Here is an 11,542-nt window from a genome sequence, read left to right on the forward strand (position 1 = left end):
AGCTGATTGTTCTGTAAATAGTTTGAAATATTTATTTAAAAAAACGCCTTGGCTGCATTAAAAAAAATAAATAGCTGCAAAAAACTTTGTTGTTTGCCAAACTGAGTTACTTTTTTGAAGTAGTAACTATATAATTAATTGCCCAGCATTGGTCATTATATACTGTATTTGGCAGACAGAGTTACAGGACTCTCTCCCAGACCACAGACTCATATTCATAATACAAGTCAGAGCTTTATGAAAAAAAAAGAAAGAAAGTTGTGTTTTCAAAATTGGAGTTCAAGTTATTTTTACTTCCAATAGTGTTAACATACTACACAGGTCATGAACAGGATTTTTTAAAATTTTCATTGTCTAAAGCAGTTAATTAAAAGTAGTCTAACATAAATGTAAATGCTGTAATTTGATTATTTTAATAAACCATGTAACTTGGATGGATTAGATGCTGGCGTGACCACAGTGCACACGTCTGATGTCGCTCACAGTGGTCCAAGGGACCGCTCAGGGAGTTTGTGTGTTCGCTCAGACACATGAAATATTTGAGGAACATTGGTGGAAACATTATGGGTTCAGTGAGTCAGGCGTGGATCAAATATTGTGCAGTATTTTGAAGTTCACTAAACATAGATGTTTACATTTTTCATTTTTTATATTGCAAACATTTGCACTGTAATCAGTATTTGCACACTATTTTATATTATTTTTTGACAATCTTTAAAGCCATTATTCAATATATTGTTATTGTTAAATAAATATTGTCAAATAATCGAGATCTCAATTTCAGTGAAAATAATCGTGATTATCATTTTTGCCATAATCGAGCAGCCCTATTTGATAGGTTTTCTGTGAATAAAACAGAACACTGTGAACATTTTCACAATGTTCAACATTTGCAAACCATTGCATTTTGCTTTTATTTACACAGCATCCCAACTTTTCTAGAACAAGGTGATATAAGCTCTCTGAAGAGAAGCAGAAAACAACTGATGTAGCTATAAATACCAGTCTATCTGCTGTATTTGGACTTGCTTATGTATGGTGTGCATATTAATGTCGCAGTATTTGGTGTCTTAATTTATCATACACTACAATTGCTGCTGAGTGATTCCAGTATGGAGCAGAGAGGAGGGCGGTTCCAGACTGAAAGACCATCCAAACACCACCACATCTACAGCCCAACCATTAACAGTAGTAGAAACAGGGGGAAAAAGTCCTTAAGGTAAATATTTAAAGGAAAACAAATCAGTTCATTATTGTTCCTCAAAGCTGTTGATCAATACTGCAATCATTTATTGCAATAGAATAAATACAGCAGAAAATAACTGTGGCATGAATGCAAATGACTTAAAAGTATAACGCATTAAAAATAGTACATTTCATTAGATGGTGTCGTGTTTACATTAAGTGCAAATATTATTGTTGCATCACAACTTTGAGTTTTTTCTCATTTGATGCACTTCAATTTCTCCTTTTTTACTGAAAAACTGTCCTTCAGCCATCTGACACAGCGTATTCTTCTGCTGTGTCCGATGCAGATAGCCATTATAGAAATCAGCTGCAGTGAGTCTTTTTTTCAGGAGCACTGATCTGAATCCCACCCAGCCATCCTGGAAAACACATTAATATAAAACTTAGGGCAACAATCAAAAGGACAAGAGAAAAAAGGAAAGCAGTACTACTGATGCAACATTTAAAACTTCAGGAAGTTTAACCATTTCCTTATCTAAACAAACTTTTCAATAAAGGCTTTCTTTCACAGTTCTTTGACTTTTTTTCTCTGTTTGTCTGCACTGTGACAAAATATTGTCTGAAGGCCAAGAAAAATGCCCAACAGATTTATTTTCCCAAGTGGACCATTAAGACTTTGCCATACTGGTCCACTAGATTGATCTTTATTATTCATTTATTTATTTATTTATTCATTTATTGTAAGTTACTGCAACTGGAACAGACAGGACCAGGCGATAGGAAGGGAAAACACATCAACAAGAGAGGTTCAAGAAAAACAGAGGGGAAGAAGGACAGAGAGAATAGACACTAAGAAATCTGCTACATCACCTGCTGGGAAAAGAAAGAAGAAAACAAGCAAAAAGAGAACTACACAGTAGGGAGACCACAGCAACAACCTAGATGAGCATAAGTAACAGTAAATCATAAATTGTGAATGATACTGAGCAGCACACAAGACCTGCAACGCACAATATGCTTAAAGTCAGCAGCCAAGGAAGACAGTGTGTGTCTGTGAACACCCATGTGCACACCTGTGTGCGTGAGCGCCTGCATTCAAAAGGTTTCTCCATGTAATTATCTGATAGTAGTTGTGGGGAGCCATAGCCCTACCCCCCAGGACATGAAGCAGGCATGGAGATTCAGGCCCCAGACATCTAGAGGCCCCCCAGAGCACAAGAGCCCAAGGAGGTCCACCAAAGTTGTTGCAGTTTTATTGTTACATTCTTTAGCTCCTGTAATTATCTGATGCTGTTTATAGCTCAAAGAACCTCATGGTGTAGAGATTGTATGCACTGACAGCTTCTTTGTGGATGAAACTATGATGCTATAATCTGAAAGCTATTTTCATGCTATTTAAATTTGTGGTGCTTCTATGACTGATATTTTACCAAAAAGTCTGCCTTTTCAGCATTGCTTTAAAGGAAAGTGTTCTGTGTGTTATACATTATTTTTAGTAATGATTACAACACTGATCACAACAAAGTGGAGAAATATCTCCAACACGGACGAACATTTAACTGCACCATCCAATTAATTTGCACAAATACAATGTCTTTGATATGTTGCTTAGCAATGGTGGCAACTGTGTGAAAGTCACCTATCACCTCAGTACTAAAACTAAGAAAAAGTTCAGACGCTATGGTAAGCATGCAGTAAAGAAGGTCAGGTGTGCTAGAGGGAACAGTTGGACCAACCTTGCAGCAGACTGCTAGAGTATTTGAGTCTTTCTGAAAGCTCACTGAACCAGGGATGGGGTTCCTTCTTTGATCTGCAAACAGCATGTGAATGATAATGGCAGCACAGTGTTATGGCATTTGTTATACAATATTTGAATACCATACAGTAGAGCACATTCATGTCAAATTACAACTGCCATAGCTCTCACTCAGAGGTTCCCACCTCTGATTCTACAAATATTTCTATTTAAAGGTTTACGTATTAACAACAAAGGTCTAGAACACAGATGCAGTGTCATTATCTAGACAATTTAGATGATCAGGAATGTTAATTATTGTGGCTGAAATGATCTTTTTTCTGAAAAACTGTTATTTTTCCTCCACAGAAAAACCCAAGGTTTAAAGTTGGCCAAAACCATCCAGTCCATCATTCTGGCTACTTCAAGTATGTAAATCAAATTCCACAAGAAATAGAGTTTTCTTTTAGTATGTCTGGATTGTTCAGTAATTGGAAAGTTTGTGGTTTGATCCTAGATACTAGAATTTTAGCCAAGGAAAAGAAGCTAATATGGGGAAAAATATCATCTCTCTTTCAAGTCCACATTAGTCCTCTTGTTACAGTGTTCTGGATCAACTCAAGGCTTTTCCAAAAATAGAGGCTGTCAGGGCAGCTGTGATTTAATGAGAGAATCCTATCCTATCCTGTATTTTCACCGGTTTGCATCTTTTAGAAACTATTGAACTACCCTTAACTTTGAGTCACATGACCTGTGCCTCTGTGGGCTAGCTTCTTGTTCACAGCAAAAGGTCCCAACTCAAGGAGATATATTTGGGCACTTTATGCATAGAATCTGGTCAAGACATTTAAAACTCATTTAAAACTCCACCAATGTCACAAACACTCATATGGTCTGTTTATTGTGTTACCAGTTTGGTTAATCACTTTACCTGACAATGAAACATGACATTTTCCAGTAAAATCCAGAAGTTTTATTGTTCTTCCCATCCACATAGTCCTCAAAGGTATCTGATGTAAGAGAGGGGTCATTGTTGAGATCTCCAAGAGAGTTTGGCATGACTTAGTTATGCAATGAGCCTTACCCGGGACCCGACTGCACGATATAGACGGTCAATTTGGTCACAAGTCTGTTCCTCCCACACAATCCAGCTCATGGACGTCTTGATTTTTGGGGCTGTTGGAGGAAATCATGTTGAAAGTCAGAAGACCAGTTTTTCATTTTCATTCAGAACAGCTATTATGTATCCAGCTCAGGGTTACTCACCAAATGTTGCACCAGTTTGTCCTTGTTCCCTTTGATTTTCCATTCTCTCAGACAGTGACATCAATGTTTTAATCAGCTGCAAAAGCACGGACAAGCAATCATGTTACAGTCCTGCTGGTAAAAGGTAAAAATAACCATATTCTACAACAGTTCTGAAAATGCTGACATTTTGGGAATGTTAGTAAAAAAATGCAATTAATTTGCAAATCTCCAAACAGCGACACGTGGAAAACATGGAGGACACCAGCCCTCGAGGACTGGAGTTCGAGACCCCTGATCTAATCAGTTTAACTGACAACAGATAATTACAACGAATGGGTTTAAAAGGACTATCTTAAAGAGGTAGTGTTTCTCTGAAGTAAAGCTGGGGCAGAGGTTCAACAATCTTTACCAAGGAAGGTGTGGCTTGTTATCAGTTCAAAACCCTGCATCTCTGATGTTATGGGGGTGCAATAGTGCCTATGGAGCTGGCAGCTTGCACATCTGGAAAGGCTCTATCAATGCTGAAAGGTGTATATAGGGTTTTGAAATAGAAGAGTCCTGTTGCTGAACTGGATTGCCTGTAGTCCAGACCTTTCACCAGCTGATAACATTTGGTATTGAGATCTTGCTGCCATAATATTCAAAATGAGCTCATATTGTCCTTAAAATGGAACATTTTCTCAATTTAAACATTTAATAGATTTTCACGTTCTATTGTAAACAGACTGGGTTTATGAGACTTTCGGATCACTGCTTTTATTTACATTTTACACAGCATCCCAACTTTTATGGAATTGGAATTGTACACTGCAAGTTCTATCAACTCACGAGATGTGCTCCCATTGTGGCTAGAGTACCTCCCAGCTCATCAGCAGTACAGTTCTCAGGGACCTGATAGAGTTGCTGGTTGAGAATAGGCCCCACGTCAAACCTGCAGGGTGATTTTGAGCTCTGTTATGGTTGTTATCAGGAAAAAGAAAAGAATACTCAGAGATTTTTCTGCTGTTTACCTGTGAGGGCGGATCTGGATGATGGAGACTCCTGTCACACTGTCACCATGCAAGATGGTGTGGAAGACAGGTGCTGGACCTCGCCACCTTGGCAGCAGGCTAGGGTGAACATTCAAAATCCCACTGAAAGAGAATGTCCACAGAAACAGATATTGCAATTTATATACAGGTTCTGATTTCACGCCTTGCGTAGAACAGCTTCAGTGCTCCTTACACATACAGTCAATCCCATAGTTGTTCATACCACTGGCACATTTTGACTTAAAGTTACTTTTATTTAACCAGCGAGGTTTTTTTTGTTTGTTTGTTTGTTTTTTACCAGAAATGACACAGGCATCTCCCAAAAGATAATAAGACAATGTACAAGAGGCATCGTTGTGGCAAAAATCTCAGCTTTTATTTAGATTTGTCACATCCAAAATTATTCAGGCCATTCTCAATAATCAATAGAAAAGCCTTTATTGGCTATTACAGCATTCAAGCACTTCCTATAACTGCAGACTAGCTTTTTTTGCCAGCTCCACAGGTATTTCCACCCATTCATCTTTAGCAATGAGCTCCAACTCTTTCAGGTTGGAGGGTCTAAGACCCTTTAGCTCCCTCCACAGATTCTCAATTGGATTCAAGTCAGGACTCTGGCTGGGCCACTGCAAAACGTTAATGTTTTTGTCTGCCAACCATTGCTTCACCAATTTTTCTGTGTTTTGGGTCGTTGTCGTGCTGAAATGTCCGCTGGTGCCCAAGGCCAAGTGATGTTGTTGTGGAGAATCTTCATGTGTCAGTGAAGGTTCTCAGTCATCCAGGTCATTGAAGTCTAAGGAGCTTGGAAAGAAAAGAGTGTGGACTTCTTTAAGTTGCTTGAAGATGCTTCACCTCTCATCTGAGAAGCTTCTTCAGTTCTAGGGTCAAATGGTGGAGTGTCTCAGATTTAAGCCCTGTGGGAGTATCCCCCGAGAGGGACAATGGACCCCCCCTCTACCTAATCACATGAGCCAAGGTGTGAAAATGGGTGTAGGTTACAATCAGCCGAGGTTTCGGGTGAGCTCATTGTGAAACCTAGCCCCACCCTATCATGAATCTTCATGTGTTGCTCTTTTTTTCGTGGTGCTGTTTACTGTGATTACACTCCCTTGTCCATTGGCTGAAAAACATCCCCAAAGCATCAGGTTCCCACCACCATGTTTGACAGTGGGGATGGTTTTCTCAGGGTTGAAGGCTTTTTTTTTTTTTTTTTTTTTTACACCAAATGAAGGAAACATCATTGTGGTCAAACAATTCATTTTTTGATCCATTTGACCATAACACAGAAAACCAGAAGTCTTCTTCCTTGTCCAGATGAACATTTGCAATTCTAGAGAATTGCCATCCTCCTTTGTCTGCATCCGTGGAACCCAACAGTGTGCAGTGTCCGTTGGACTGTCTGCCACCAACAGAGCCCAGATTCCTCTGTTGGTGGCAGACAGACAGGAATCAGGCCTTAGTAGTGGTCCTTGGATTCTTTTTCACCTCTTTCACTATCTTCCCTGGCCAGCACAGGTGTGGCCATCTTATATTTTTTTAATAACACTTTTATAGTGTAGCCACTGGAACGTGAAAATATTTAGATAGGGCCTTGTATCCCTTTCCTTGTGAGCAGCCACAATGCACAGCCAGAGGTCCTCACTGAGCTTCTTTGTCTTAGCCATGACTGTCCACAAGCCAACTGCAGAGAGCTGCTGTTTTTCGATGGTATGGCTTATGGCCATACCACCCTCAGCACGCCCGATCTCGTCTGATCTCGGAAGCTAGGCAGGTTGGGCTTGGTTAGTACTTGGATGGGAGACCGCCTGGAAAACCAGGTGCTGTAAGCTTTCACCCCAACCGGTCGCAGCAGATGGCTGCCGCTCCCTGAGCCTGGTTCTGCCGGAGGTTTCTTCCTGTTAAAAGGGAGGTTTTCCTTCCGACTGTCACCAAAGTGCTTGCTCATAGTGGGTCTCATGATTGTTGGGTTTTTTTTCTCTGTATGTATTATTGTAGGGTCTACCTTATAATATAAAGCACCTTTAGGCGACTGTTGTTGTTATTTGGCGCTGTATAAATAAAACTGAATTGAATTGAATTAAATTTCACCGGTTGATTTGGTTTAAAATAGCTGTTCCCAATTAATTAGGGTCATCAGGATGCTTTAGAACAGCTTGGACTATTTGGAATGGTGATATAAAACTATAACATTTTCCCAGAGACTGTGACAGTTTGTGAAGGGTATGAATAATTTTGGACATGACACTTTTTGCTCAAATGTAAATAAAAGCTGAGAAATATTTTTTTCCACAATGATACCTCTTGTACATCGTCTTATTATCTTTTGGGAGACACCTGTGTCATTTCCGGTCAAAAAAACAAAAACAAAAACCCACACAAAAAACTTGCTGGTTAAATAAAAGTAACTTTAAGTCAAAATGTGCCAGGGGTATGAATAATTATGGGCTTGATTATACCTTAGAGAGACTTAAAACTCAAACACTCAAACTCTAATGACACCATTCATCTAGATCAGCTATTCCCCAAAAAAAGAAAATCCTATGGGGCCTATCCAATCTTAAATCTTCACTTTAATCAAAATACAAGAGAAAGTCATATATTTCCTTGATTTTTTGGAGGGGAATCACTAATCTAGATATTCCTTCATTTTGTCTTTTGTGGATGCCAGCAGAAAGTGCTAACAGAGATTTTATGATTTGGACTGTGAAAGCCATAACATATGATTTACAGGATGTTCATCCTCATCAAAATATTCAATGAGCCATCGTGTCAGAATCAAGGCTTTTCAGCACAGGATAAAGTTGTTGACCCAAGTTGTGCCAGCGAAACACTTCCACAGCTTACCTGTAGACTAACTGGACCCCTCAGTGACAGGGCCAAGGGTTCAGCTTTTTCTTTTAATTTGTCACCCATCATATGTACACTGTATTTATGTGTCTCTCAGCAGTATCATCAATTTTGTTTTATTTTCTCCTCCCAGTGCATTTGCACAAGTTTACTGAGATGTTGAACTGATTCTTAAAACAGAAAAGAAAAATCTGATTACAACAATTAACCCACCCTTGAAATACGTAGGGGTGAGAGCTATAAGAGACAGGCCCTGAGTACTGAGGACATTGTCACAACATTTCAGAGACAGTGAGATCATAGCCAAACTACAGCACGGCACCAGTTCCCAGGTTTTAACGATCAGTTGATCAACAATAAATGCTCACTATGGAAACTTCCTGATTAGTCTCTCAGGAAGCAAGCAGCCAAAAGACACGACCACACCAACATCAAACCGTCCATTCACATCATCAGGGGGCCAACTGTGTAGTGGAAGGTGGTTCTCTTGAGCAAACCTCTTCACTGGAACATCACCAGCCAAGGTAACAACTTCAAGGGTCTCCACTATCCCTTCACTGGTGCTCCTACAACACAAAAAGAAGGGTTAAGTTAAAAAAAAAAAAAAAAAAAAAACCCAACTGAAAACTGTAGCACCTCAGCAGTGTATTCAACCCTCTAGGACAAAAATATGGTTTAAATTCAATACCAGATGCTAAAGGATCTATTTTACCAGGAAATCAAAGTGGAAAATAGAGCATTAAACTGATTTTATTCATTCCCTTACTTTTATCGGCTTTGTGTTTGTGAACAATGTATGCAGTGAGATTTCTGGAGTCTCGAATTAAACTACAACACAGTTCTGTGTCAATAAAGTCCTCATCCATTTACAAAATTAGGGCTGCAGCTAACGATTCTTTTAGTAATCTATTCCATCAATTAATACTTTTGTCTTATTAATGAGCATAGATAAATATTCAAAAGAGAAAAAAATACAGATCTTTCAAGTGCTCATTAGTTTCCATTTTAGCAAGTGGAATGTTTTTTGTTCTATTTGTCAAAAAACAACTAAGCTCTTTGATTGTATGTAAAGAAAAACATTTTCAGCATTTGCGACCAAATTGGTCGCACTCTAGAGCCCTGCCATGTTGGTCACTTTATATCACTCAAGGTCACTTAAATCACTCATACTGTAAACTGTAAAGCTGTTACGTTGGTCATCTTAAACCACTTCAAGGTCACTTTAAATCTTCAACTGTAAATTGTAAATTTAGACTGTTATTGATCCTTTTTACCTCAAATTGTATATTTATTCCCTTTACCTTTACCTTAGTCTTAAAGTGTATATTTATTTCTTGCTCTTCCTATATTTATTGTTGTTTTTTGCACTGAATGGAACTGGAGCCTCGTCGTCTCGTCTCTCTATATGCTGTACTGTACATAGCAGAGATGACAATAAAGTTTACTTTGACTTTGAACTTGAAGGACTGTTTCTCACAGAAGTTCACAGAAAAGCTCCATTTGTATGTATGTGTGTGTGTGTGTGTGTGTGTGTGTGTGTGTGTGTGTTTGTGTACACTCACTGATCACATGATACACATATTGAACTTCACCAATATGTAATCAACCACTGACATTGCTGCAATTCAATGAATGTACACATGTAGTTCAAGACAAAATGCTGAAATTAAAACTGAGCAAAGGGCAATGCATTGGGAAAGAAAGTGACTTTGATTGTTGGTGCCGCAGGAGCAAGTCTGAGGATTTTTTAAAACTGATTAGCTACTGAAATTTAAAGACAACTGTCTGAAACAAGAAACTCAGAGTGAGCAGCAGTTCTTTGGGTGAAAATGCCTGGTTTATATCAGGGGTCAGAGGAGAACGGCAAGACTGTTATGACCTGACAGGGAGGTAAATATAACTCAAATAGCCCGTCATTACAACCAAGGTCTATCTCTGAATGCACAGCAGCAGAAGACCACACTACTGTTAGCCATGTTTCCCACATGCTTACCAAAGCAACAGAAGATTGGAAAGCTTTGCTTGACAAAAATGAAAACATACACATTTTCTGTGTAACACAATTACACGTAACTGCTTACTTGAAAATTATTGCTAACTGAAGAAAAGAGAAGTAAAGGAAAAGTGTCAGCTTTTACAGGAGACCTACAAAAAAAAAGAAACATTAGCTTCCAACTTTATCTTGTTGAACTGCAGCTTTGCACTAGTGCTGCAGTCTTAAACATGCTGCAGCTAGAAACTCTTGCTATGTTACATGCAGAGTTTGGTGGGTTTTAAACTAGTGTAATGAGCTGATATAGAGTAGTAGCCACACTCCTCAGTGAAAACAAATCAACCTTTATCATGCACTGCATAACACAGAAACTGTAGTCCAGTACTGTGTAAAACATGTTAGAGATCTGACTCATGTTCACTCTGAAACGCCAAGTCCACTGATCTCAGTAAACTTAAAAGAGCCGTTTCCATGGTTGTGCCAAAGGTGATTTCCGATGTTTGTGTTTTTTCTGTTTAATATCTTTGCTTATATTGTTAAAAAGTCAGCAGTCAATAGGATTTACAAAGGGGTTACATATAAAATAAAGAAATTACCTGAGGTATTGCATACTCTGTTTTCTATATTATAAACAATCCGGTCATTTTTTATTGTCAATAAGAGCTTTACTGCTTAAATAAAGGATACATAAACGTTGTTTTGCAAAAAGCTGACCCCCCCCCCCAAAAAAAAAATTCACAAGAAATATGTTTAACATCTGTTACACAGATTTTTGGCTAACAAAGGTATCTACAACCGTTTAAATACCAACAATCATTTTTTGGCAGACGATCACTTTGTGATACAACACAGTTCCTGTCTGTAAATTCACAGATGTGGGTATAAAAAAAGCAGAAAAAAAATCTTCAAAGAAGACGATTTTCTTCAGAAACTACTGCATTCATTATTTAATAAAACTGACGGCACTTTGTGCTATTATCGTTGGCAGGTTCAATTGTTGTGTCTGAAGAGGAAACAATTTCAATAAATTAATGAAGATTAATTTCAATTAAAAAAATAATACATTATAGTATTCATGCAAACTTTAAATAAAAATCATCCTCTGTGTGTATGATATGTAGAAGTCTGCAGTGTGAAACCCTGTGTGCAAGCCTGTAAGCGGCTTGTGTGGGACTCGCACCTGCTGGATGTGAGAAGTTTGAGAGATTCCACAGCGAAGTGATCAGTGCCAAAAAACAGGAGCCTCCATTTGGGTTTTGATGTCGATGACAGGACTCTACATAGTTGTCTCTTCCCCCGGTCAGTGTCGCCCCTCCATAATGTCCCCATACAGCAACGCTGACAGCGCTTCAACGTCTCCACATAAGCTCGTATTGTCTTGGCGTTCGTCCACATACTGAAAGCAGCGTCGGCCCAAAGTGTCAATTTAGACAATGAAAAACTTCCTCACTTTGTCGTCGTTTTGACCCACAGGGAGCCGCCATATTTTTTTTCCTTCTT

At 38.7% G+C, this 11,542-nt stretch overlaps 1 protein-coding gene and 1 pseudogene across 2 annotated transcripts; one reads left to right on the forward strand and one right to left on the reverse strand.

Moving 5' to 3' along the window:
- Positions 1-1,253: 1,253 nt before the first annotated feature.
- mtfmt (mitochondrial methionyl-tRNA formyltransferase) lies at positions 1,254-11,542 on the reverse strand. 2 transcript variants are annotated; one of them, XM_039607853.1, is made up of 9 exons: positions 11,223-11,542; positions 8,547-8,615; positions 5,182-5,304; positions 5,000-5,102; positions 4,190-4,265; positions 4,008-4,099; positions 3,855-3,933; positions 2,925-2,998; positions 1,254-1,607 (listed from the first exon to the last, which is right to left on the reverse strand). In XM_039607853.1, exons 1-9 carry the CDS (start codon positions 11,435-11,437, stop codon positions 1,425-1,427), a joined length of 1,014 nt encoding a protein of 337 aa, XP_039463787.1. In that variant the 5' UTR covers positions 11,438-11,542; the 3' UTR covers positions 1,254-1,424. The 2 variants fall into 2 exon arrangements, with proteins under 2 accessions (XP_039463787.1, XP_031608887.1); XM_031753027.2 differs by having other exon boundaries at positions 8,418-8,615.
- On the forward strand, positions 6,915-7,031 carry LOC116330634 (annotated as a pseudogene).

This window comes from Oreochromis aureus, unplaced genomic scaffold (genome assembly GCF_013358895.1).
Source record: "Oreochromis aureus strain Israel breed Guangdong unplaced genomic scaffold, ZZ_aureus HiC_scaffold_60, whole genome shotgun sequence".
NCBI lineage: Eukaryota > Metazoa > Chordata > Actinopteri > Cichliformes > Cichlidae > Oreochromis > Oreochromis aureus.

What these genes read in the sequence shown, in the direction of transcription:
- mtfmt (XM_031753027.2), bottom strand. Translation starts at nt 11,437, where the DNA reads ATGTGGACGAACGCCAAGACAATACGAGCTTATGTGGAGACGTTGAAG. An exon ending in AAACTTCTCACATCCAGCAG is followed by an intron (nt 8,616 to 11,222) that starts GTGCGAGTCCCA and finishes TTTGTGTTGTAG; the next exon opens with GAGCACCAGTGAAGGGATAG. An exon ending in ACAAACTGGTGCAACATTTG is followed by an intron (nt 4,100 to 4,189) that starts GTGAGTAACCCT and finishes TTCCTCCAACAG; the next exon opens with CCCCAAAAATCAAGACGTCC.